General features: G+C 50.0%; 2 protein-coding genes and 1 long non-coding RNA gene across 7 annotated transcripts in view; 1 reads left to right on the top strand and 2 right to left on the bottom strand.

Moving 5' to 3' along the window:
* Nucleotides 1-701: 701 nt before the first annotated feature.
* Nucleotides 702-4,390, bottom strand: LOC116565684. The gene is made up of 3 exons (XR_004275562.1): nt 4,317-4,390; nt 3,288-3,439; nt 702-774 (listed from the first exon to the last, which is right to left on the bottom strand). It is a non-coding gene; the product is annotated as an uncharacterized LOC116565684 (long non-coding RNA).
* A 92-nt stretch (nt 4,391-4,482) lies between these two features.
* Nucleotides 4,483-15,120, top strand: BYSL (bystin like). The gene is made up of 7 exons (XM_032299381.1): nt 4,483-5,109; nt 9,450-9,612; nt 11,980-12,118; nt 12,465-12,598; nt 13,201-13,361; nt 13,534-13,636; nt 14,436-15,120. The coding sequence occupies exons 1-7, from the start codon at nt 4,842-4,844 to the stop codon at nt 14,779-14,781; spliced, it is 1,314 nt and encodes a 437-aa protein (XP_032155272.1). The 5' UTR covers nt 4,483-4,841; the 3' UTR covers nt 14,782-15,120.
* A 2,487-nt stretch (nt 15,121-17,607) lies between these two features.
* Nucleotides 17,608-26,264, bottom strand: part of CCND3 (cyclin D3) — a 120,296-nt gene continuing 111,639 nt past the window's right edge. For 2 of the 5 annotated variants that reach the window (XM_032299385.1, XM_032299386.1), the window contains exons 2-5: nt 22,988-23,203; nt 19,890-20,049; nt 19,215-19,351; nt 17,608-18,782 (exon numbers count right to left, since the gene is read on the bottom strand). In XM_032299385.1, coding sequence (XP_032155276.1) covers nt 18,615-18,782; nt 19,215-19,351; nt 19,890-20,049; nt 22,988-23,203 — 681 coding nt within the window. In that variant the 3' untranslated portion in view covers nt 17,608-18,614. Of the gene's footprint in view, nt 18,783-19,214; nt 19,352-19,889; nt 20,050-21,754; nt 22,251-22,987; nt 23,204-23,334; nt 24,050-24,069; nt 24,466-26,264 lie in introns of those variants that run through there. The other 3 variants (XM_032299384.1, XM_032299387.1, XM_032299388.1) reach the window with 3 other exon arrangements.

A 26,264-nucleotide genomic window follows, 5' to 3' on the forward strand; every position in this document is an offset into this window, starting at 1 on the left:
GTAATGGATATATTTAGTACCTTGGTTGTGGTGATTGTATCATAGGTGTATGCATATATCCAAACTCATTAAGATGTATGCATTAGATGTATACAACTGTTTGTATATCAACTGTACCTCAATAAAGCTTTAGCCAGGAGTGGTGGCACATGCCTATAATCTCAGCACTTTTGAAGCTAATGCCGGATAATCCCTTGAGGCCAGGAATTCAAAACCATCCTAGTCAACATAGGGAGACCCTGTCCTTACAAAAAATTTTAAAAATTAGCCAGGCGTGGAGGATCATGCCTGTGGTCCCAGCTACTCAGGAGGCCAAGGTGGAAAGATCACTTGAGCCCAGGGGGTCAAAGCTGCAGTGAGCTGTGATCATGCCATGCACTCCAGCCTAGGTGACAGAATAAGACCCTATCTCAAATAAATAAATTAATTTAATAAAATAAAGCTTTAAAAAGCCCTAGTCTAAGAGATAAGGAGCCAAGAATTAATAAATTCAGAAACACATCTCGCCACCTGTTCATGAATACCACCCTTAGCAGAAAAGCAGAAAGACTTCAATGAACACAAATGTCTATTAACTCCAAGACTGGTTCCACTCATCCTATAGACCCATGTCACTGACCTTGGCTGCCAAGGGTGGAGGCAGCAGTATGGTACGTCTCACAGTCCACACAAAATGTTCCTTGCTTCTCTGCTCCAAGCATCTCCAATTTCCGAGTGAGGAGCTCTACGGTTTGCTGGACACTCTTGCCCTCAGCCACAGGCATCTGGGACACACTGGAAAGGAGAGCACCAAATCATCAGTATCCAGAGACACACATGTGGTCACTGAGCCACACACTCGCCCACAGCATCACAGCTCATCAAGGCCCAAAGTTATCTTGGAAATTACCTACTCTTGACTGTCTCACAAACCCTACAACTTTAATATTATTTTTAATTTAAAAAAATTCTGGCCAGGCACAGTGGCTCCCGCCTGTAATCCCAGCACTCTGGGAGGCTGAGGCAGTGGATCACAAGGTCAGGAGTTAGAGACCAGGCTGGCCACATGGCGAAACCCCGTCTCTACTAAAAATACAAAAATTAGCCGGGCGTGGTGGCGAGAGCCTGTAATCCCAGCTACTCGAGAGGCTGAGGCAGGAGAATCGGTTGAACCCTGGAGTTGGAGGCTGCAGTGAGCTGAGATAGTGCCACTGCACTCCAGCCTAGTGACAGTGAAACTGTCTCCAAAAAAAAAAAAAAAAAAAAAAAAAAAAACAGAGAAAAAGGGATTCTTTTTGCAACTCTTTCAGTTCTGACTATATCAAGGAAAACGTCTCAGTTTGGGGTTAATATGTTTTTACCAACTCTGTGAACCTGAGCTGTTCTACACAGTAGCCCAGAGCCACAGGTGGCTGGGGGCTAGTATATTGGACATTACTGTTAGAGCACATTTCCATCAACACAGAAAGTTCTATTCAACAGCCCTAGGAACAAAGTAAAAAGCAGCCTTCAAGTTTATAATCTTTGGGAATGAGAGGCAACAGTATTCACAAGAATTGAATCAAAACAATGGAACAAAACCAAAAATGTTATTCCCAAGATTTCCTCCTATGGTGAGTGAACCTCCTATGGTGGCTTCCCCTTTAGAGTGGTAGGCAACAACTGCCAACCAACAATGTGCCAGACTGTGTCCTAGGGCCTTTAGATGAATTAGCTCTCCAAAGCCTCACAACAGTCCTATGAAGGTGTGTTATTTATCAATTTGTTACAAATAAGGAAACTGCCGGGTGCGATGGCTCATGCCTCTATAATCCCAGCACTCTGGGAGGACAAGGCGGGCTGATCACTTGAGGTCAGGAGTTGGAGACCAGCCTGGCCAACATGGTGAAACCCTGTCTCCACCAAAAATACAAAACTTAGCCAGGCATGATGGTGTGCACATGTAGTCCCAGCTACACAGGAACCTGAGGCAGAAGAATCACTTAAACCCAGGAGGCGGAGGTTGCAGTGAGCCAAGATTGTCCACTGCATTCCAGCCTGGGCAATAACAGCAAAATGCATCTGGAAAAAAAGAAGAAACTGAGGTACAGTACAAAGAGGTTAAATAACTGGTACTAGGTCACACAGTTAATGGGTGGTACACCCAAGACTGAAAGCCCAGCAACCTGGCTTCATGTCCAGGCAAGTTTCTTATTGTTGTTTGGTTTTTTTTTTTTTTTTTTTTGGTGACAGAGTTTTACTCTTGTTGCCCAAGCTGGAGTGTGATCTCTGTCACTGCAACCTCCACCTCCCACGTTCAAGCAATTCTCCTGTCTCAGCCTCACAAGTAGCTGGGATTACAAGCGAGTGCCACCACGCCTGGCTAATTTTTCGTATTTTTAGTAGAGACAAGGTTTCATCATGTTAGCCAGGCTGGTCTTGAACTCCTGACCAAAGGTGATCTGCCTACCTCGGCCTCCCAAAGTGCTGGGATTACAGGTGTGAGCCACCACACCCAGCCAATGTCCATGCTCTTCACCACTCACTAGACTGCCTATATAGGGACGTAGCGCCTGCTAAGATTTTTAAGGAAAAGATCAGTTCTTCAAAAAAAAAAAAAAAAAAAATTAATAAACAATAGTGCAGGCAATACTCAGCTATATAAAAATCAAGCAAATAGTCATAGATGACATTGCTTTATGATCAACTAAATGAATCTATTAAGGTAGAGTCCATCTATTGCTAAAAATTGTCACTGCTTGCAGGCACAGTGGCTCACGCCTGTAATCCCAGCACTTTGGGTGGCCGAGGTGGGTGAATCACAAGGTCAGGCGTTTGAGACCAGCCTCGCCAACATGGTGAAACCTCATCTCTACTAAACATACAAGAAAATTAGCCAGGTATGGTGGTGCATGCCTGTAATTCCAGCTACTTGGGAGGCGGAGGCAAGAGAATTGCTTGAACCCAGGAGGCAGAGGTTGCAATGAGCCAAGATCGCACCATTGTACTCCAGCTTGGGCAGAAAGAGAGAAACTGTCTCAAAAAAAAAAAAAGTTGTCACTGCTCTATCAGAAAAAGAACTGATAAACAATGCTGCTAATGTGTCTTATTTTGAAATATAAAAGAATCCCTAACGGATGCTACAAGGGACAGAAGTCCTAGGATTCTGAAAAAGTTGTTAAGGGTGCCAACAGAGAGCCCTTTCCCTGGAGCTGCCTTTTCCATTTAAAGAGCAGGGGTGGCAGGGCACAGTGGCTCATGTCTGTAATGCCAACACTTTCGGAGACCAAAGCAGGAGGCTTGCTTCAATTCAGAAATTCAAAACCCACATGTGTAAAACAGCAAGATCCAATTTCTGTTTTGTTTTGTTTCTTTTTAAAGAAAGAGCAGAGGGTTCCAGGGTTCTACACTGCATCCGTTCCATTTCCATCTTTCACGTATCTTGCTTCCATTAAGGAACACAGGAGGAGGAGGATGTCAACTGTGGGAAACAAGAGTGCAATCACTGAGAAACCCGCAAGAAACGGGGCTACCAGGAGGAAAAGTATTTCCCCTACACACGCTTTTATGAGAAGCCTATAGCCACTGGCTTCAGATATCCTGGCCCCCGGGCTTCTCCCACAGGAAAGATGCTCACACCTCCTGCGATAAGGAAAAAAAATGGGACCTAGCACCTTACAACTAACGCCTCCAGGAGCATTGTACCCATACCTTTCCCTGCCACCTCATCTTCCAACTGAGAGTTAAAACATATGAAAGATAACTCCATTGAAACTAGACCAACCATGGAATTAAACATAGTAAGAAGCAGGTCCTAAAGAGTGCCTGGAACCACGATCTCCTTATTATCAATAGCCTCTTTTTTCCTCTAGACCCAAAATCTTAAAATGGGCAAATTATAAACAGACACAAGCTGGTCTAACTGCATTTGATGGCTGAGAGAAGGGTGGGCGAAAATCTCAAAAAAAATACTGTCTCCTGTTTGCTTTTAACCTACTCCCTCCAACCCTGTCTGCAGGTAGGTCCTAATCCAAAGTCCCTATTTCCAACCTTCAGGTTCCATTGCAGACAGTACTGTGGACTCACGGGAAGGAAAATGTACCCAGAAGGGAAGGAGGTACACAACCACTGATAGGTCCCTGGTATAAAACCTTTGCTCTGCCGCCTTTCAAGAGGTAGGAGCGCATCTCCGAGGAAAAAGGCCCGGTGAACCCGCGGCCTGCACGGTATCCTCTTAACCACATAACCCGAGGACATTTCGCTCAGCTCCCAAGGGACGGCGGACCATGATCAAGGACCTCTTCCCAGCCCTTCACAACTCCAAATCCCGCCCCACAAAACCCCCTGCCAAGTCCTACCAAGTCACTCCCATGGCGTCGGGCAAGGAAGGTGGCAGGATCACACAGTAGAAACGCGTCCTTCCCAGTCCGCCGGCTTCGGTCGCAGAAGGGATTCCGGAAATACGTAAAAACAGAGCGCCGGGTCCACGCCTTCCCCAAGGAATGGGGCGTGTCTCGGCACCCCTTGGTGACGCCACCAGTGACATAATCAGCGAATTCCCGCCCCCATGTTTCTAGCGCTGGAAATTCCCGCTTGGCTGAGCACTCTAGGCTTAGATCCATGAAGCTAGGAGAACGACACTTAGACTGCACTATTGAGAGAAGCCAACGTTAAAGGCAGTGAATGTATTTGGGAGTCCAGCTCCGGAACCCAGGAGCTCTTTTAGTGGGAGGGGCGGCGCTGATGGCGCTTCTGGCCTCCGATAGCTAGAGGGCGCTGTGATCGCAGCGTGGCCTCTTGGGAGGTGGGAGTTCACCGCGCAAGTGTATTCTGGCCTTTTCGTCGTCCCCACGTGCGACTTCCTGGCAACTTTTTCAAGAAAAATGCCCAAGTTCAAGGCGACCCGTGGGGCCGGGGGTCAGGAAAAACATGCGCCCCTGGCTGAGCAGATCCTGGCTGGGAATGCGTTGCGGGCAGGGGTCCGGGAGAAGCGGCGGGGTCGTGGCACCGGAGAAGAGGAGGAAGAGTATGTGGGGCCTCGGCTGAGCCGACGGATTTTGCAGCAAGCACGGCAGCAACAGGAGGAGCTCGAGGCCGAGCATGGGACTGGGGACAAGCCGCCGGCGCCGCAGGAACGTACCACGCGGCTGGGTGAGTGTCTGGGAGGAGGTCCGAGCAAGACAGTGGCTAGCAGTGGGGCAGGGGGGACAGCTAAAAAGTGTCCAGCAGGGGACTTGCAAAAGTAATGGAATAGGAGGCTAAGCGATGGCCAGAGACCTCCGCGCCCACTCCTAGTTTTAGGCACTCCCTTCTAGGCACCCCCGAAGTTAGGCCAATAGGAAGTACTGTAATCGCTCGCGCCACTAAGTGTTCCTAGCATTTATCCATTGGTTTTGTAAATATTTTTGGGAAACCTACTACGACCTTTGCGCTGTGATCGGAGTTCAATCGAATATTTGAGTACGGAAGTAACAACATATAGACACGTCTGACTTAAGGACCTTACAGTCAAGCCCAGCGGAGAGACAATTACGTAGACTCTTAGAATAATATATTTCCATGATAAAGTGTCGTTTCCCTGGTGACAATAGCATTGGTCTTGAGAAGCTTCTCCGATTGCAGGACCTTTAAGCTGAGAACTGAAAAACAAATGGGAGGTGTAATGAGCAGAAAACACGTTTCGCAGCCAAAGAGGGAGAGAAACGAATTGACGTTTGATATGTTCTTACTGGGGAGGGAGTGCTGACCTCTGAGGTGCTTCATCCGTTTCTCAGATCTCATCTAAAGCAATATTTGATACAATTGAATAGTGGCCTCCTGCCCACAGTATCCATACTTGGGTTGTAAGACATCAACAGTCCTGTTTTACTGCCACCTCACTTCTCAATAGCGTTGGCTCTTACTGCAACCTCTTATCCTCACTCCTCTGACCTCTTCTCTTCAGATACTCTCTCCTGCTGTCAGGTTTCATGGTTTAAATACCATCTCTTGGGTGACGACTCCTAACTTTGTATTCTAGCCCTGATCTCTTTCATGAAATCCAGATTCTTATATTCAGCTGCCTATTTGGCACCTCCAGTTTGAAGCAGCTCAAATTTAGCATGTACAAAACCAATCCTGACCTTCTCTCCAGACCTGCTTCTCTCACCACTGTCTTCCCTGTCTCAGTTAATAGCATGATATTCTTTCATTTGCTAAAAATAAACGTGAGACTCCTCTCTCTCTCTCCCTCCCCACATCTGATCTGCAGGGAAATTCTGATAACTCTGCCTTCAAGGTATAAAGGTCTATCCAAAATCAGACCACTTTTCACCACTTTGGAACACCATCCTGTTCAAGCCACCACAATCTCTCACATTGGATTATCACAGACTCACCTGGATTATCACAGTAGCCTCCTAGATGGTATCTGATATTCTCCTTTTTTTTCTTTCCTTTCCTTTTTATTTTATTTTTAGACAGAGTCTGTCGCTCTGTCTCTCTCCCAGGCTAGAGTGCAGTGGCACAATCTTAGCTCACTGCAGCCTCAATCTCCTGGGCTCCAGCTGTCTTCCTGCCTCAGCCTCCCACGTAGCTGGGACCACAGGTGTATGCCACCATGTGTCCAACTAATTCTTTTTTTTTTTTTTAGACAGTCACTCTGTCACCTAGGCTGGAGTGCAGTGGTGTGATCTTGGCTCCCTGCAACCTCTGCCACCCAGATTCAAGCAATTCTCCTGCCTCAGCCTCCCAGGTAGTTGAGATTACAGGTGTGAGCCACCACATCCAGCTTACTTTTGTATTTTTAGTAGAGATAGGGTTTTACCACGTTGGCCAGACTGGTCTTGAACTCCTGACCTCAGGTGATCCGCCCACCTCAGCCTCCCCAAGTGTTGGGATTACAGGCATAAGCCACTACACCTAGCCGCCAATGCTTTAATTATCTGTAGAGGCCAGGCGCGGTGGCTCACGCCTATAATCCCAGCACTTTGGGAGGCCAAGGCGGGTGGATCACGAGGTCAAGAGATCAAGACCATCCTGGTCAACATGGTGAAACCCCGTCTCTACTAAAACTACAAAACATTAGCTGGGCATGGTGGCACGTGCCTGTAATCCCAGCTACTCAGGAGGCTGAGGCAGGAGAATTGCCTGAACCCAGGAGGCGGAGGTTGCGGTGAGCCGAGATCGCGCCATTGCACTCCAGCCTGGGTAACGAGAGCAAAACTCCGTCTCAAAAAAAAAAAAAAAAAAAATTATCTGTAGAGATGAGATCTCACAGTGTTGCCCAGGTTGGTCTCAAAGTCAGGCGATCCTCCTTGCCTTGGTGTCCCAAAGTGCTGGGATTACAGGTGTGGGCTACTACACCCTGCCGTATCTCGCACTCTACAGAACACTCAACAGCTGGGGGTTACGGGAGTCTACAATCCCTACACGATCTGCCTCCTTTGCCAATCTGACCTCTTCTACTGCTTTCCCCTTTGCCCATTCCATTCAGCCTATATAGGCATTGTTGTGCCTTTTTTTTTTTTTTTTTTTTTTTTTGAGACAGAGTCTCACTCAGTTGCCCAGGCTGTAATTCAATGGCAAGATCTTGGCTCACTGCAACCTCCACCTCCCAGGTTCAAGTGATTCTCTTGCTTCTGCCTCCCAAGTATCTGGGATTACAGGCACCCGACATCACACCCAGCAAATTTTTTTTCTTTTTTTGTATTTTTAGTAGAGATAGGGTTTTGCCATGTTGACCAGCCTGATCTCATACTACTGACCTCAGGTGATCCACCCACCTTGGCCTCCCAAAGTGCCAGGATTACAGGCGAGCCATCACGCCTTGCCCATAATACTTATCTTTTAACCCAATATATTCATACATTTATTTATGTCTGTCTCTTCCAATTAGATGAGATCAGTGCATTCAGGTGGTATGGTCATAGACTGCCTCCTCCAGTTAGAATGTAAGCTGTAATGTAATGTAAGTTTTTTAGTTTCTTTTGTTCATGGATATAGCCAGCACCCCCAACACTGCCTCACATATAGTAAGTGCTGGATGTTTGCTCAATGACTGGGTTAATGAACGATGTTGAGGTAGGTAGAAGCCAAGCCTAAAGGAGATTCAGAAACCATCCTAACAGCAATGGGAAGAATGGGAAGCTATTGGAGAATTTTAAGTACAGGCCTGATCAAATCAAATATGTGCTTCTGGAAGATTGCTGTCTGCAGAGTGGAAAATGAATTGGAGGGAAGCAAGGTCAGAAACATGGATACCAGTGGGCAACTGTTGAATACATTCAGGCAAGAGATGATGCTCATCTAGGCTTAGATGATGCTGTGAAGCATATGAGAGACAGTCTATGAGGAAAAATTGAATAGGGTTTAGTAATTGATTGGGTGTTGAGGGTGAGGGCAGGGGACGAGGCAGGAGCGCCTCCCAGGCTTAGCACTGGGTGGACAATGCTGCCGTTTGCTGAGCTGTGGATGGTTAGCATTGTAGACCTAGGAGGGAAAGAAGATAAGTTTAGTCAATGACAAGTGAGATTTGAGGTGCCTGTGAGTCATCCAAGAGCGGCTGTACAGGAAACACCTGGAGTTAGGGTCTGGCGCTAAGGAGAACCACCTACAAAGTACAAATTTAGGGGATTGTTGGCACGTGGAGACAAAATGTCTGTTCCCCCTTATTTAGCTTTTATCACACACTGCCTTTGTTAATGACTTATTGATATGTAGCATTATAGCCCCTCCTTGGATTATTAAGCCCCTTTCCAGATGCCCAGACATGTAGCCTTCCAAAAAGGGAAGTTATTTAAATGGACTAACTTCATTTATTGAAATGGACTGGTGGATTGAAATCTGAACTCTACTGCCTCACTTTGAAGGCCCTCCAGTCTGGCTTCACCTTTTCCTCCTAGCATTATTTCCTGCTATTGCCTACGAGACATTTATAGCCAAGCCTTATTTTCTCTGGGTCTGGAATACACTCCTCCTGCTCCCAAACTCTGCATCCAGCACCTAACTGTCCTCACCACTCATCCTCCAAGTGCATGTTGTCTCTAGCACTTACTGTGGCATATAATCAAGCCCTAACGTGTGTAGAGTAGTAGTGAAGAATGCAGTCTAGACCCAGACTGTCGGGCAAATTACCCAACTTTTCAGTGCTTCAATGTTCCCATCTGAAACTGGGTATAATAATAGTATCTACTTCTTGGGTTTATAAGGGTTAAACAATTAACATGGGTACAGTGTTCAGAAGTTCCTTCTACATAACTGAGTATGGTATGTCCACTATTATTTATGGCCATTGCTTTCTCATTGTTTCCTGTGCATACATTTTGTTTCTCAAGCATGATTGCAAGCCCCTGGGGACAAGGAGCTACTGCATGCCTCATTTGTTTCACTGCACATACCTGCATCTATCACAACCATATGTGAGGCCTGTACTGCATAATGGCTGAAGCTAAACTGACTAATCCTTCAGCCATCCTTGGCTGGGCTCATCCATTTAGTCTCCCCTCTTCTAGGTCCAAGAGTGCCTCAGGATGGATCAGATGACGAGGACGAGGAGTGGCCCACGCTGGAGAAGGCTGCCACAATGACAGGGGTGGGCTATCATGCCGAGGTGGTGGTGGACCCTGAGGATGAGCGTGCCATAGAGATGTTCATGAACAAGAACCCTCCTGCCAGGTAGGCCTGGTGATTTGGGATAGTGGGTCCTTGTAGAAAATTCCCACAGGAAAACAAGTTCCCCCAGCAGACTTATTAATTCCCTACTTTTGGAAAGGACCCTGGAGCTGCTGGTTGTAGGGGACCACCTTGACAAAGCTGGCCCATCCTCAAAGGACCACTGTGAGTGGGAATGACCCAGCCTCAAAATGCCTTGTGTCCTTCTGTCCATTTATTGTACTACTGCCCAATTGTCAGGGAAACAGCTACAGGCCCCTTTTATACCTCTGGGGAGAGCCATCCTGTTGCATTTGATTTTGGTATTCTTGGTTTTTTTAGTGGTAAGCTCAACTCCCTTGGATAAATCTTCATACCCTAAGCTTCATTTAAGCCAGGGGTTTTCAACCTCAGCATTACTGACATTTTGGGCTGGGTAATTTTGTGTGTGTGTATGGAGGCTATTCTGTGCAGTGTAGGGTGTTTAGCAGACATCTCTCATCTCTACCTTCTAGACTCCAGTAGCAACCTTCCCTCTAATTGTGATAACCAAAAATGACACCAGACATTGCCAAATCTCCCCTGGGGGGCAAGATCGCCCCCAGTTAGAACTACTAATTTATTCCCATCTATAGTAAATGCTAGCTCCAAAACATGCAAGCATTTAGACTGCCTGTGGTCAAATTCCTGAGGCCATAAATTTTGGCCCTGGGGAGTGGAGTCTAGGATAAAGACCCTCAACCAGTTCATTCTGACCCTGTGATATTAGCATGATGTTGTCCCTGATACTTTAGGCTATTTTGGCTTAATGCATCTCTCATTGCTAATCATACTGTAAAAAGACAGGGAAGCTGGTAAATTCTGTGGCAGCTTATTTGAAAATGCAGAATGAAGAAAATGAGCCCATCTCCCAGATTGATGGTTGACCGTTGAAATACATGTCACAAAATACGTACCTGGGCTTGTCCCACCAGAGAGCCTCTCAGGTTCTCACTCAGCACCTCATAACTCCTACTTCACTGATAACTCTGACAAACTTGGCAGAATGCTTCTCCAATTTGCAGTAAATAGAATAGACAAGCTCCTTGAAGTAAACAGAACTCCTGGCAGTCGTAATAAATGATAGCTAGCATCTTCAGAAAGCAAACCTAGATCCATGTGGATTCAACAGTCAGAGGCCATTTAGTTTGAAGGCACATTATAAGGTCCTGTAAAGTACCTTAAGAACTTCAAAAACCTGAGTTTGACTCTTACCCCCCACCTGACAGCTGTGAGGCCTTAGGTGAGTTACTAACCTGAGGCCCAGTTCCCATGTCTGCATAAGTTTCCATGTCCCATAAGTGTTGCACTGACTCTAGGACTGGAAAGCCCCAAACTCAGTGCCTGGCACTGAGTAGGACCTCAGAAAAGAGGAGCAGTTTGTTTTTTGTTTTGTTTTGTGACAGAGTCTCACTCTGTCAGCCACCCAGGCTGGAGGTCAGTGGTGTGATCTCTGCTCGCTGAAACCTCAACTTCTCAAGATTACAGGCATGTACCACCACGCCCAGCTAATTTTTGTATTTTTAATAGAGACAGGGTTTCACCATGTTAACCAGGCTGGTCTTGAACTCCTGACCTCCCTCAGCCTCCCATTTCTGGGATTACAGGTGTGAGTCACTGCACCCAACTCAGGAGCAGCTTTAAGTACATTTCAGGCTGGGCATGGTGGCCCATACCTGTAATCCCAACACTTTGGGAGGCTAAGGCAGGAGCCCAGGAGTGTGAGACCAGCCTGGGCAATATGAAAAGACCCCATCTCTACAAAAGAATAAAAAATTAGCTGGGTGTTGTGCTGTGTGCCTGTGGTCCCAGCTAGTGGGGAGACTGAGGTGGGAAGATCGCTTGAGCCAGAGAGATGGAGGCTGCAGTGAGTCGTGATGGTGCCACTGCACACCAGCCTGGGCAACAGAGCTAGACCCTGTCTCAAAATAAATAAATAAATACACTTCAGCAGCCTCTGAAGTGTGTTATAAAGTGGGTACCATTATTATCCCTGTTTAACAAATGAGGAAACAGAGGCATAGAGAGGTAAAGTAACATACCCAAGATCATACGGGGAGTGGGCAAGCCAGGATTTGAACCTGGGCAGACCGACTTCAGAGTTCAGGCTCATAACAACCTCCATCCAACTGCCAGCTTTGTCCTAAATGGAATGAATTCCAGTTCCTTTGCACCCTGCAGCGATTCTGTGGGGGGTGGATGGCCACATAGAGGGAACTGAAGCTGCACATCCCAGCAGGATTGCAGTACGTCAGTGCTCACAAGGACTGTGGGGAGTCTGGAGCTTCCTGGACAGTGACCACAGCACTCCTTCCCTCCTCTGTCCCCTCCCCTTGGCACCTCCCCTCTTAGGCGCACCCTGGCTGACATCATCATGGAGAAGCTGACTGAGAAGCAGACAGAGGTTGAGACAGTCATGTCAGAGGTGTCGGGCTTCCCTATGCCTCAGCTGGACCCCCGGGTCCTGGAGGTCTACAGGGGTGTCCGGGAGGTAAGAGCTGAGAGAGGAGCCATGGTGGAAGACCCATTTGGGGACTTTTTTGCCTTTTGCCCGCATCTCATGCTAAAGAAGTCATGGGAGCAGAAAACAGACCTAAGAGGCAGAGTGTGTGGGTTCAGATTCCTGCTCTGCCTATAAATGACTTGGCAACCTTGGATCAGTTACTGGAACTTTTCTCTGGTCATCTGTAAAACGAGCAAAATAATGGCCCCTCCTTATACAGTTATTGTGAGCATGAAATGAGTTAATATATTAAAAGCACCCGGACAAGTTCCTAACCCACAGCAAGCTCGCCATATGTGGATGACGATGATGATTCTGTCTCCCTTATCCCTAGGTATTATCTAAGTATCGCAGTGGGAAACTGCCCAAGGCATTTAAGATCATCCCTGCACTCTCCAACTGGGAGCAAATCCTCTACATCACAGAGCCTGAGGCCTGGACTGCAGCTGCCATGTACCAAGCCACCAGGTAGGGTAGATGGGGGTTCAGGGGCCTTGGTCTATAGGTGCAGGCTGGGCTTGGGACGGACGGGTTTCCTTGCCTCTACCCCTAGGGCATTTGAGCTTTGCCCCACAGCCCTCTCTGTTCTACTTTATAGCATCATTTTCCTAGCTTTTCCTGTGTCATTTTTTGTAGCCAAGACGCAGCTGGACTAAACCCTCTATGATCAATTTCTAGGGGAGAGGCTTTCATAGCCACTGGGATACAACCTTGTAGCAGGGGCCTCAGAAGTCTATGACTGTCCAGGCATGCTCATGGCCCTCATGATAGCAGGGTTGAGAGGAGCTGTGACAGCAAGAGGAAGGAGAGTAGCTGAGTAGCCATCAGTTTGCATGAGCTCTGGCTCTGCCGCAGACGGACAGCACTCCCCATTTGGGTACATCTCGTTGCCTCTCCTGTTCTCTAAGTTGATGGGTGTTGTATGCACACAGCTCCCACATATCCCTCACTGAGAAAAAGATCTCTTATTTTACTTTAAAACCTTTTGTATGTACTATCCATGATGATATTTAATGGGCTGGGTCCAGACTGTCGTGTGACTTGGAAACTCCCCCCTTAACTCCCACTAGGATTTTTGCCTCTAACCTGAAGGAACGCATGGCCCAGCGCTTCTACAACCTTGTCCTGCTCCCGCGAATACGAGATGACATTGCCGAATACAAACGACTCAACTTCCATCTCTACATGGCTCTCAAAAAGGCCCTTTTCAAACCTGGAGCTTGGTTCAAAGGTGGGATCCCAGAGGCAGGGAAGAAAGGGAAGGGCTGGAGCTCCTACAGGGAACACAGCAGGCCTGGTGTGGGAACTGGCTGGCTGGCTGCCCCTGGGCGGGGTGGGAAAGCGTCCTCTAACTCCTTTCTCTTAGTCTGGGCTCATAGTGACTGCCCTTTGACTCTCCTCAGGGATCCTGATTCCACTGTGCGAGTCTGGCACTTGTACCCTCCGGGAAGCCATCATTGTGGGTAGCATCATCACCAAGTGCTCCATCCCTGTGTTGCACTCCAGGTAGCATTGTTGCGGGTGCAGGAGGGCTGGTCAGTGGATATCCAGATAGTGGAATTGCCAGGACTTGGGGATGCGCAGAGTGGTGAAGGAGCTAAGGATAGCCTTGGGTTTGTATCATTATCCCCCTAAATGTAAGTTCTGCAACAACAGGCCCTGAGTGCTGGGTATAAAGTGCTGAGGCTGGGCTCAGTGGCTCACGCCTGTAATCCTAGCACTTTGGGAGGCTGAGGCCGGTGGATCACAAAGTCAGGAGATTGAGACCAGCCTGGCCAACATAGTGAAACCCCATCTCTACTAAAAATACAAAAATTAGCTGGGCTTGGTGGCGCACACCTATAATCCCAGCTACTCTGGAAGCTGAGGCAGGAGAATCATTTGAACCCAGGAGGCGGAGGTTGCAGTGGGCCAAGATTGCACCATTGCACTCCAGCCTGAGTGACAGGGTGAGACTCCGTCTCATAAATAAATAAGTGCTTAGTAAATAGATGAACAAATAAGTAGGAAACACAGGAAGAAAGTAGTTAGGGTGGAGATGTTGAGATGTTTGGACCATACTCTAGTTGGATACTGAAACAAGCAGTCTATGCTAGAGGTAGAGATTTGGGTGGATCCTTGTAGAGATAGTGACTGGAGTCAAGAGAATATAATACGATTGGGTAGGTGAGAAGGCCCCTAGGGAATACCATAGTGTAAGGGCCAGCAGAGGGGAAGAAAAAAGGGGGAAAGCACAGGGGAGAAGTAGGATCCTTCTTCCAATGCTTTCCCCGCCAACTTCACCCCACTTCCCTTTTCCCACCAGTGCAGCCATGCTGAAAATTGCTGAGATGGAATACAGTGGTGCTAACAGCATCTTCCTGCGACTGCTGCTGGACAAGAAGTATGCACTGCCTTACCGGGTGCTGGATGCCCTAGTCTTCCACTTCCTGGGGTTCCGGACAGAGAAGCGTGAACTGCCTGTGCTCTGGCACCAGTGCCTCCTGACTTTGGTCCAGCGCTACAAGGCCGACTTGGCCACAGACCAGAAAGAGGCCCTCCTAGAACTGCTCCGGCTGCAGCCCCATCCACAACTATCCCCTGAAATCAGGCGTGAGCTTCAGAGCGCAGTCCCCCGAGATGTGGAAGATGTTTCCATCACCATGGAGTGAGGAAAACAGTCAACTGTCCTGGCCCAAGGGGTTTGGAAGGACACCAAGACCCCCGTTGGTGACTAAAGATGACACTGAGCCTTAATGGCTGAAGACCTAGATCAAGGCAGTGACAGGTCACCGGGACATCTGTGACTCCCAGTCCAGGACAGGAAGAACTGAGGGTCTGGCTGGTTCCGTCTTCCATTCAAGGCCCTTATCCCTGTTCAGTTCTGAGAGCCAATTTGAGTTACCATATGCTAGGATTCCCAGTCCCCAGCTGGGGCTTGGTGTGGTACTTTTTCTATGGCTGTTGCGTCAGGCCACTGTGGATAAAAGCAAAGGCAGATATTTATTGAACCTCTGTGTTTGGTGTGGTCAGTGGAGGTGGGCATTACTCCTGTTAGTATCTGGAGGACAGAGGACATTCTTGTCCCATTTATATAGGGCCCACCTCCCTAGATCTCCAAGCTTGTTTCTCCAGGCCACATTCACATTTTTAGCCCGCAAGGGACACATCCTCTGCCTTTCCCCATCATAGACTATAGCAGCCAGAAGCAGGTTGTCCAAAGATGGTCATGTCTCATCTGTGGATGAAAGGCCTACAAGAGAAAACTTCTCAAGGAAAGCAGAGATGCAGTCAAGGAAGGTCAGAGATCAAGGTTGGACCCAAGAATGATTAGATTGGGGCTAGCAACAAACAGGCTCCCTTTTTGGCTTTTTAGCCAATGAAAGCTTTAGTCTAGTGACTAGTAAACTAGGGCCAAGTGCCCGATTTTTTGTTTTTGTTTTTTATTTTTGTTTTTTTCTTGTTTTGTTTGTTTGTTTTTTAAGATGGGGTTTCACCGTGATGGCCAGGCTGGTCTTGAACTCCTGACCTCAGGTGATCCACCCACCTCGGCCTCCCAAAGTGCTAGGATTACAGGCGTGAACGACCACACCCGGCCCTGTTTGTATTTTTGAGACAGGGAGTCTCACTCTGTCACCCAGGCTGGAGTGCAGTGGCACAATCTCGGCTCACTGCAACCTCCCAAGTAGCTGAGACTACAGGCATGCACCACCACACCTGGCTAAATTTTGTATTTTTAGTAGAGATGGCATTTCACCATGTTGGCCAGGCTGGTCTCGAACTCCTGCCTCGTGATCCACCTGCCTCAGCCTCTCAAAGTGCTGGGATTACAGGCATGAGCCACCATGCCTGGCCCAAGTGCCCATTTTTGTGTGGCCCATGAGCTAAGAATGATTTTTCCATTTTTAAATGGGAAAAAAGATGAAAATAGTATTTTGTGATAGGTAAGAATTACATGAAATTCCAGTTTCAGCATCCATAAACAGTTTTTTTGGAACACAGCCATGCTCACCCATTTACATGTTTTCCGTGGCTGCTTTTTGTGCTACAACAGCAGAGTTAAGTATCATCATGCTATAACCCTTGTTATTTGCTTTCAAAATTGCAATTTGTTCCAACCCATTTAATATATTTGGGAATAGTTTGATCATAACGCAAACTTCATGTTTGCTTGTATGAGATTTCATCCTCAAGAAATACTAGGTGAATGTGGAAAACTACCCAGCTGAACCAACTAGTACACAAAACTCACACCTAAACATGTACGAGCCACCTCACTCAGCTCCCCTCCTATGTTGAGCAACTCTTCCAACATCCACTTCCAAAGCCAAGTGCATGTCTTCAAGATAAAAGGCCGTGTTTATTGTAATATTTATGTATTTCTCAACCATTTGACATATGTAAAAACCAAGCTATCCTTTTTTTTTTTTTTTTTTTTGGAGTCTCCCTCTGTCACCAGGCTGGAATGTGGTAGCGATCTCGGCTCACTGCAGCCTCCACCTCCTGGGTCAAGCGATTCTCCTGCCGCAGCCTCCCAAGTAGCTGGGATTACAGGCACGTGCCACCATGCCCAGCTAATTTTTGTATTTTTTAGTAGAGATGGGTTTCACCATGTTGGCCAGACTGGTCTCAATCTCCTGACCTTGTGATCTGCCCATGTCACTCTTTTTTTTTTTTTTTTTTAAATGAATGATATGTTGCCCAGGCTAGCCTCGAACACATAGCCTCACCTCAACAACTAGCCTGAGCCATGGCAGCTCCTGTTTTTTTTTTTTTTGTTTTTTTACTTTTTTTACTTTTTATTTTTAAAGATGGGGTTTCACCATGTTGGTCAGGCTGGTCCTAAACTCCCAGCCTTAGGTGATCCGCCTGCCTTGGCCTCCAAAGTGCTTGGATTACAGGCGTGAGCCACCGTGCCCAGCCTGTTTTTTTTTTTTTAATGGAGTCCCACTGTGTCACCAGACTGGAGTGCAGTGGTACGATCTCGGCTTACTGCAACCTCCACCACCTGGGTTCAAGCAATTCTAATGCCTCAGACTCCCAGGTAGCTGGGATTATAGGCACATGCCACCACACCCAGCTAATTTTCATATTTTTTTTTTAGTAGAGACGGGGTTTTACCACTCTGGCCAGCCAGGATGGTGTGGATCTCCTGACCTTGTGATCCACCCACTTCAGCCTCCCAAAGTGCTGGGATTACAGATGTGAGCCACTGTGCCCGGCCTCATTTAAAGTTTTTGAGTGTTGTGCTTCAATCTCCATTTTTCCCATGAGACCTATGGTTTTTGTTGTGCAATTTTTGCATGGCATGGTGATTTTTAGGAATGCATAGGTCACATTATAAAGCAGAACTGACTCTATGTGGGACAGAGACCATATAGCCCACGAAGCCTAACTATCCCCCACTTTATAGAAAAGACTCAATGATCCCTGCTTTAGACCATTGACTTTACCTCTTCACCTCATACAGTCCAGAGATAGACTTAGCCACACACCAATCCAAGAAGCCAAAGCCAGTTTTATTTCACAATATTACAATAGGATGATGGTCCTGGGCCACCCTTCTAAACCTTGTGGCCTTAGGAAAGACCTGTGTCAACAGGGCTTGCCTCCCACCCTAGACAAGGACTCAGCCACCTCCAGGGCATCCCTGCTGCATTTTCCCTGATGGAGGATGAGGCAGAGGGATAACGGGAGAAGAGGGCTCGACCCCACCCTAGGCTGTAGCAGCTCCTCCACCACAAACATCCTTTTGCCCATAGCAGAAGGGAGGAAAACAGCATCCACTAGGGTTATCACACACTTGTGGTATGGCCAGGACCCCATTACATCCCCTTACAGTTGTGCTCAAAGCAATAAATTAAAAGGAGCCTTCAGCAGCAAAGCTGTCAATCACACAGGAGAAGCTGAGCACTAAGCAAAGCAAGGGGGATTTATAGCTTCTCTGGCTGAGGCCTAGGCCCCTCCCTCTAGGAGCAGCTGTCAGCATGGATTATATAGGGGCCTCCAAAGTACTGAGAGGAGCCATCTAGACTATTCCCCCCGCTACGTGTCTATCAATCATGCGTGAAATTTCAGAGGGACCCCAATCCAAATGCAATAACCCTAGAAGAGGCAACACCTTTAAAAGGCACTAGAGCATTTTGGCAGTTGAAAACTTGAGCACCCCCAGGGGTGGGGGGGCCACTCAAAAGGAATGCTGGTGCATGTATCCAATTCTATCCCATCACCCTGGCCCACCCCCAGCTAGAGTTCGGGAAGGCGCTGCTGGTCAGATGCAGGAAGGAGAAGGAGCTTGACTAGCCACCGAAATGCAGACATGGCTGGCCCGGCCCCCTAGTGCACACTGCAGGGATAGGTAGGACCGGACCCCTTGGGCTTTGTGAAGGGGGGACAAACGTCCCTTCAGGTTTCAGACGTGGTGTGGTTTGTTCCTGGAGGCAGGGAGGTGGGTGGCAGTGGCCCCTCCTCTGCTTAGTGGCCACTCCAGAGGGCCTCTCCAGGGCTACAGGTGGATGGCCGTGACATCTGTAGGAGTGCTGGTCTGGCTGGACCCTTGGCTGCTGGAGCCCCGGGGGGTTTTGGGCGCTGGGCTGGGGCTGGTCTGAGCGGCTTCCCTGAGGCTCTCCCTGAGTGCAGTTTCGATCTGCTCCTGACAGGCCCGCAGGCAGTCCTGGGAACATGGGAGAACAGTGAAGAGTGACCACTGCCGGCAGGTGCAGGGGAAAGACAGCTCCCAACACATGGGGAAGTCTGGGGAGGTTAGGCCACAGCCCAGCCCCAGGAATCGCTCTTCACTTCTCAGAAACTAGCAAGAGGATGTGGCAAGGGAGTGTGAGAGCAGCCCTGCATCTGACACCGAACCCCCACCCCCACTCCAGCACACCACTTGGCAAGAAAAGAGCCCCTAGGGCCAGTGCCCTTCACCCCACCCAGGACACTTGCCCTTCTCCAGACCAATGCAGATAAAAAGCTACAAAGACCCAAGGGTGTGAAACCAGGACTTGAGACCAGGTTGGGGTTGGAGGTTTCCCTCTACTGGAGGCTCAGGGCACAGCACTACTTTATGAATGGAGAGGCCGCTCCCCAGCTGGCCAGCACTCACCACTTCAGTGCCAGTGATCCCTGCCAGCACCTCTGTGAGCTGATCCCCGGACATGGAGCAGGCACCCAGGCCTTGCACTGCAGCCCCAATGCTGCCTGTGGCAATCATGGATGGCGGGTACATGGCAAAGGTATAATCTTGGAGAGAAGGAAAGGGAACCATGAGACAAGGAAACTTGAAGGATAACAGCCAGCGTGGACTTGCAGCTCCTCGGAAAGTGCCAGGCCGTATGAATACAGCGGAGGACATGCTGGAAAAGTCCAGCAGTGGGTGGGGCAAGATAACAGCAAGGGAGGAAGACAGGAAAGAATATCTTTCCTAGAGATCAGGACCAACTGCCAGTTTCCATAGGTCCAGGGAATAGATGAGACACTCCCCAGTGTGGGAACACAACTAAGGCCAAGAGACTGGGGTTCTGTTCCCAAACTATTCACTGTGAGACCTTGGGCAAGTCACTTCTTTCTATACCCTCAGTGTCCCTCCTACAAACTGGAGGAGTCTGAGATCCCAAGTAGCTCTGATTATGACCTGCTTTTCTGTGTTGAGACTGGGGGCTCAGAGGGGATATAATTTTCACAAATTTTGAGAGTATACACCAGAATCTCCTAATTACCTCTCACCCTTATAAATCTTCTCACTTTTCCAATTTGACACAATTGTGGACCGGGTTCTTACCTGTAGCACAGAGGGCCAAAAAGGTCTGGGCATGCTTTTTGACCAAGGCCTGTCGCTCACGGGGCACAGGGAGCCGGTGCAGAATGAGGGCCAGGAAATCATGTGCAATCACAGCAGCTAGGTCCCACTTGAGCTTCCCTAGGACCAGCACCTCCCAGTCCTGGAAAAGCAGGAAAAGGGTGGGGTCAGTGGCTGGAGAAGAGGAGAGGAGGGAGTAAAGCAGAAGTCTCAAAGTCTCACAGCAGGGAAGCCCATCACACTTTTGAAGCCCAAGACCCCAGTTCTGCTTCTAATTTTAAGGCCTGGCACCATGGAGTTCAAGGCAGGGAAGAGGAGGGGGCATATGCTTTGAGCACTTACTGATTCTTTACTAGGTGCCAGGACAACATGCTTTACATGGATTATCCCTTTTAATCCTGTTTGGTTATGTTTAAGGGGCCAATAATCCAGGCCTTCTCTTGACTTCATTCAGGCCTCTGAGGATTTCTCCAGCCAGAGCTGAAAGACTGAAGCAGCAGATACCGAAGAATCACCAGGAACTGGAGGCTCCTCTGGGATGAAGCTGACTCTCCCAACCCCAAGGATTTGTGAAAGGGGAGATCACCACTAGCTTCCCCTGCAACTCTGCATCCCAGCCAAGTCCACACTTCTTGAATCAACAGGAGGGAGTATGACTCCTCCAATGACAGCCACTGAGCCTTTTCTGAGGTTCCTCAAAGGGTAGGTTACCCAACCCAAGCCACATCCCCTTGGTAGGATATCAGGGATGGCTCCTGAGATATAGTGCCCCCCCAACCCCTTTAGCTGGAACCTATAGTGCCCCAAGCCACTTGACTTTCAGGAGGACAGGTGGAGGCCAAGCCAGACAGGATGGATCCAAATGATCCCTGGGGCATCAAGCCCTATCTTCACCTACCCAAGCCTACCTAACAGCGCTAGGTCTTGGGAGAAGGCTGGGAGCTCCACCCCAAGCCACTCATCATGGGTTCCCAGACCTGGCCCCATATCTGAGTTGCACACATGAGGATTTCTTCATTGTTGTATCTCAGGAAGGAACTTGTGGGTTTGACTCCTTATTGAGGCAGAAATGGCAACTCCACCCAAACTCTTCCAGGCCCCAGCCACAGCTGTCTCTCTTGGCCCCAGCCTAGGTGTCAGCCTCTCAAATCAGCCCCTACCCTCGCAGAGCCCCAGAGAAAACAGCCTGGCCTGGAGCCATAAGTGAGGCAGAGAAATTACAACTCTACCTCCAGTGCATGTCCCAGGAGCCAACTCCTCACTCAGCAGTAAACAGAAGGGACCTAGCTTCTAAGGAAGCATCTGGAAGGCAACTGGGGGTGGGACCCTCCCTATGGGGAAGCAAGGGGTCGTCTGTGAGGGAAGGTGTCCACCCTTCCCCATATTCAGACAACCAGAGAATCCCAGTGTTAACTGGTAAAGAACACACCCCTGGGAGTGCCTAGCTTCAGTTTGTGACATCCCTGACTTTTAAGGTAACCTCGTCTAGCTAGAAGACCCAGATTCTACATTCATCTTCTCAGAGTGATGCTGAGGCAGGACTCTTCCCTCCTTCCTTGGGCCTCAGCCTTCTCTGCTGCACAGGGATTTGGACCAACTGGAGTTCTCAGAGGCCTCTTCTAACCCTGACCTTCTAGGAAGTCTTCTGGACATTCCACCCCCAGCTCAGGCAGAGGGAAGAGTACTTTTTGCCTGTACTGAAAAACCCTCATACGTGGGCATACACACCAACTCCATCTTTTCACAAAGAGGAAGTCCCCCTTCTACCTTCCGGCCCCAACCCCTCCAAAAACATCTTGCTCTCTGGTCCTGGAAACTAACTCCACTTCAGACTTGCCAAAATTTACCAGATTCATCACAAAGAGCTGTGGAGCCTCCTGGATTCCCAACGCTGGCCTCCTACTCCCATCTCTGAGCTACTTGGCAGGAAGAGGAATCCTGTTCCTCGACTCACAGCAGTCAGGGGCCCCAGTACCCTGGCTTCCCTGCCAGCCAATCACAGCAGCCTGCTTGCTGCCCTCCTCCCTGGGAGATGGGGCCCAGAGACTCCTCTCAGGGTCAGCAGAAGACTTGGCCGGCCACAGAGCAAGGTGGAGGAAGGTGCCAGCTCACCCACCCTCTCCCTTAGTGTCCCCCAGGAGACAATCTGCATGTCCTAAATAACCTCTTCCAGATCCAGCAGCTCCCTCACCTCCTCCCCAGGCTCCTTCTGAGACGGGACAGAACCGGTGACTTTCTGGCCCTGCCTGAGCCCAGCCCAAGTTTCCAGCAAGAGGCCCAGGGAGCCACTTCCCAAACCACAGGAGTGACAGCAGCTCCCCACAGTGTTATGAAAGACCTTGGTCAGAGAGGGCGGGCTGGGGGAGGGGGCACCATTATCACATCGGAAGCAGCTGCAGCCCACCTCCCGGTCTGTCCCTCAGCTTGAGCTGTTTCCACCAGGCCCAAAGCAGCTGCTCCAGTTCCTCAGAATGAAGACAGGGAAGGATTAGGGAGAAGCTGTCCCTTCCGGGATATCGGGATATAAGGGGAGGCAAAGAAGGTGGGATGAAATACATCAGCCCTTCCTTAAAGCAATCAGGGCCTGGCTTTAATCTGCTCTGGGAGGTTTTTCTATCACAAAGTCCACATGAGGATAAAGACTCAACCAAAGTAAACCCCCTCCCCCACATGAAGCACATTCCACTCCCCTACTCCAGTGGGGGTGTGCAGGCATGCCCTTCTGCTGCCAATAAATAACTCATGGTGGCTGTGTAAACCCAGAGGCAAAGTACTAGTGAGTGTAGACATGCAGTCTGACTTGTTGCTATCTGGGGGAAAGACCAGGAAGGAGTGGCATCCCCTGGAGGTCAGGAGGAGGGGGTTTAATGCCTGCCTGCAGCTTAAACCTGGGCGGGAGTGATACTAACCATCACACCACACTTCCCCATTGTTTCCTCCACCCTAATTCCTTTCCCAAAGGTCTCTGATCACCTTGCTCCCTCTCCAGGGGGCAGAAAGCCTCTGAGGTCTTAAGCTTTCCTTTTCCTGGAAAGTGGGGAGACAGTACGTGTCAGGGGTGGGGGGAGTTACACACGCACCCGCATCTGGCGGGGTGAGAGAGCGTGGTCGCTGTAGATGCACAGTTTTTCGATGGTCAGGGGCGTGGTCTCGCGCAGCTTGGAGGCCAGCAGCATGCAGACCGCACCCAGGAGCTGCAACTGCGCCTTTCGGGTGGGGACGCAGGACAGGTAGCGATCCAGGTAGTTCATGGCCAGGGGGAAGACTTCCTCCTCGCAGCGCTGCTCCTCACACACCTGGGAGAGGGCGCACAGTCACTGCTGGGGCCAGAGCATGGGGAACACAGCAGCGGGGCGGCGGGGGGTGGGGGCGGGCGGTGAAGTGAAGTGGGATAGGGAGCAAAAACGGGAGAGAGGGTAAGCTACTTAGAGACAAGGACCAATAACGGAGGAGGATGCGCCCTCCCCGAGGTGACGCCACCCCACTTCCTCTGAGCGGCCTCCTCCCCTCTCCCCTTGGTGGGGTGGAGGTGGTAAAGCCGAGGAGCCCTTCCTCATGGAGGATTCCAAACGGAGACTCCCCTCCCCCACAGCGAGGGGAAGTGGGACGCAAGGGTCACCCATGGTAGCCAGAGAGCTGGGACCTCGCCCCCATCACTGCCACCACTGCACGCACCCGAGGGGAAGGGAGGAGGCTCCTGCCGCTGCCTCCCGCACTTTTCATTTCCCTGTCGGCCGGAACAGGGCGCGCGCCACCCCCACCGCCTTCCCCGCCAGAACCCCGCGACAGACACAGGAACCGGCTCCCGGGCGGGGGCGGCCGAACCCAGGGTTTTCCAGGCGCGCTCTCCGGAGAAGGCCAGGAGGGGGAGGGAAGAGGGAGAAGCCGAAGGGGAGAGGATGTCCCTTGTCCCGCTTTCCCGGCCCGAAGAGAGGCTCAGTTAGGGTGCCAAGTGACTGGCAGTCACAGTCGGGAGGAGCCGATTAGGGCTCGGGAAGGCAAGGGAGGCAGCCGGAAAGGGTGCCCTAGTGAAAGGCCAGGCCCCGGGAGTCTTAGCCCCGGAGCATCCTGCAGATTGCTGTAGTGACTGGGATGTCCCGGCAGGGCGGCCCCGGTGTGTCCAGAGCCGGGAGCAGTGGGATGGGGGGCGTCCGGGCGGTACCTCCAGCATCCAGTAAGCCAGCATCTTCCGCATGTGCGGCTTGATCTCCCGCTGCACGCACTGGAAGTAGGAGGTGCGGGGCACGTAGCGCTCTTCCAGGCGGAGCAGGCTTTGCAGGACACGCTGGTCCCCCAGCAGCTGCGGGTCCGGCCCGGCCCGGGGCGCCTGCCGGGTGCCTTCGCAACACAGCAGCTCCATACTCGGGCAGCGCACAGGCAGGGCAGGAGTGCGGGCTCGCGATTCCCAAGGCAGGCGGCCGTCCGGAGAGCGCGGGGCGCACGTCTGGCCCTGGCGCTGGCGCTGGCACTATGTGGCGGATCCCCAACCCGCCCGCCGCCCGCGCGCGCGCCGCTTCCCTGACAGGCGCCCCGCCCCTCGCAACGATATAGCAACAGTGGAATGCTTGGACGTCGCAACGCTTTGAGGGGCGGGGCTGCGACGCCCCGGACGGAAAGGGCTGGCTGGGCGCTCTCCCCTCCCTCTCGCGGCCCCATTGGCCGGTGGGGCGCAAGCCGGCCAGCTTCCGGGCACTCCAGGCCCTGGACCACCGGGTGCAGAGAACTTTCTAGGAGGTGGGCCTCCTCCCACCCACGGACCCTCCCATTTGGCTTCTCGAACTCTAGTCACCCAGGAAAGAATTTTTCTCCAAAGGTCATTCATTCACTTATTCATTGGTCAAACCCTACTTCACCAGCTGCTTGCTCTAAGGAATGCGATAAATAATGTCAGACCTAGTTAGTGAACGCTGCTCCAAAGCTTCGCGATGTAATGACTCACTACGTCTTCACGAAAACTCCGAAACTGAGGCAACTGTCGCGATCATTCAGTTGGTCCATGGCAGAGCTAGGATTGGGAAGCTGGCCTTCTTTCTCCAGATTCTGTACTCTACACCATTGTTAAACTGTGATCCCACATCCCACACTTGTCCTGTGTGTGGGCATCGCCTGGGAGCTGGTTAGAAATGCAGACACTCAGGCCCACCGTTAACCTGAATCAGAATCTGCATTTTTTTTTTTTTTGAAACGGAGTTTCGTTCTTGTTACCCAGGCTGGAGTGCAATGGCCTGATCTCGGGTCACCGCAACCTCCGCCTCCTGGGTTCAGGCAATTCTCCGGCCTCAGCCTCCTGAGTAGCTGGGACTACAGGCACGCGCCACCATGCCCAGCTAATTTTTTGTGTTTTTAGTAGAGACGGGGTTTCACCATGTTGACCAGGATGGTCTCGATCTCTTGACCTCGTGATCCACCCGCCTCAACCTCCCAAAGTGCTGGGATTACAGGCTTGAGCCACCTCGCGCGGCCAGAATCTGCATTTTAACTGTATGCCTGTGCACTTTAAAGTATGAGTGCTTTAGTCTAAATCAGCATATCACAGAATGGAAAGGCGATTGAGTCATGGCCTCACCTTGTTAAAGTTGGTTGCCTGGCTTAGGACAAGCCCCTAAGTTGGCCTTAGTTTCTGTTTGAGGAAACTGTGGATGGAGAAACTAGATTCTCACTGAATGAGTTTCTTGCACAGACTCTGAGATCTACCGGTTGCATTTCTTCCACCTCCCAAACTTTCAATTACTTTGTAGTTTTACCAGAAGCTGTGCTTGACCAAGAGGCAGATAACAGACCTCCAATAATGCTCCAAATGGGAGGAGGCCGTGAGGATCCCTGCCCTTACTGGAGTCCTCCCACCCTAGGAGACACTAAGGAAGTGTCTCCTACCTTACTAAGGAAGTGAGTAACTAGAGAAATGACACTATGTAGAAGATGTAAGTTCTACGACAACCATTTTCTCAGTTAATTATTCTTTTTGTTTGTTTTAAGACTAAGTCTCACTCTGTTGCCCAAGATGGAGTGTAGTAGTGCGATCTCGGCTCACTGCAACCTCCACCTTCTGGGTTCAAGGGATTCTCCTGCCTCAGCCTCCCAAGTAGCTGGGACTACAGGTATAAGCCACCATGCCCAACTAATTTTTGTATTTTTAGTAGAGACGGGTTTCACTATGTTGACCAGGCTAGTCTCAAACTCCTGACCTTGTGACCACCTGCCTCCAAAAGTGCTGAGATTACAGGCTTGAGCCCCTGCGCCCAGCCGAATTATTCTTTCTTTTTTTTTTTTTTTTTTTTTTGAGACGGAGTTTTGCTCTTGTTACCCAGGTTGGAGTGCAATGGCGCGATCTCGGCTCACTGCAACCTCCGCCTCCTG

Source organism: Sapajus apella, unplaced genomic scaffold (assembly GCF_009761245.1).
Source record: "Sapajus apella isolate SASKATOON/1434 unplaced genomic scaffold, GSC_monkey_1.0 scaffold41, whole genome shotgun sequence".
Taxonomy (NCBI): Eukaryota; Metazoa; Chordata; class Mammalia; order Primates; family Cebidae; genus Sapajus; species Sapajus apella.

Excerpts from the sequence above, each read along its gene's own strand:
- BYSL (XM_032299381.1), top strand. The coding sequence starts at position 4,842 with ATGCCCAAGTTCAAGGCGACCCGTGGGGCCGGGGGTCAGGAAAAACAT. Across the intron at positions 9,613-11,979 it reads AACAAGAACCCTCCTGCCAG|GCGCACCCTGGCTGACATCA; the intron begins GTAGGCCTGGTG and ends CTCCCCTCTTAG. Across the intron at positions 13,362-13,533 it reads ACCTGGAGCTTGGTTCAAAG|GGATCCTGATTCCACTGTGC; the intron begins GTGGGATCCCAG and ends GACTCTCCTCAG.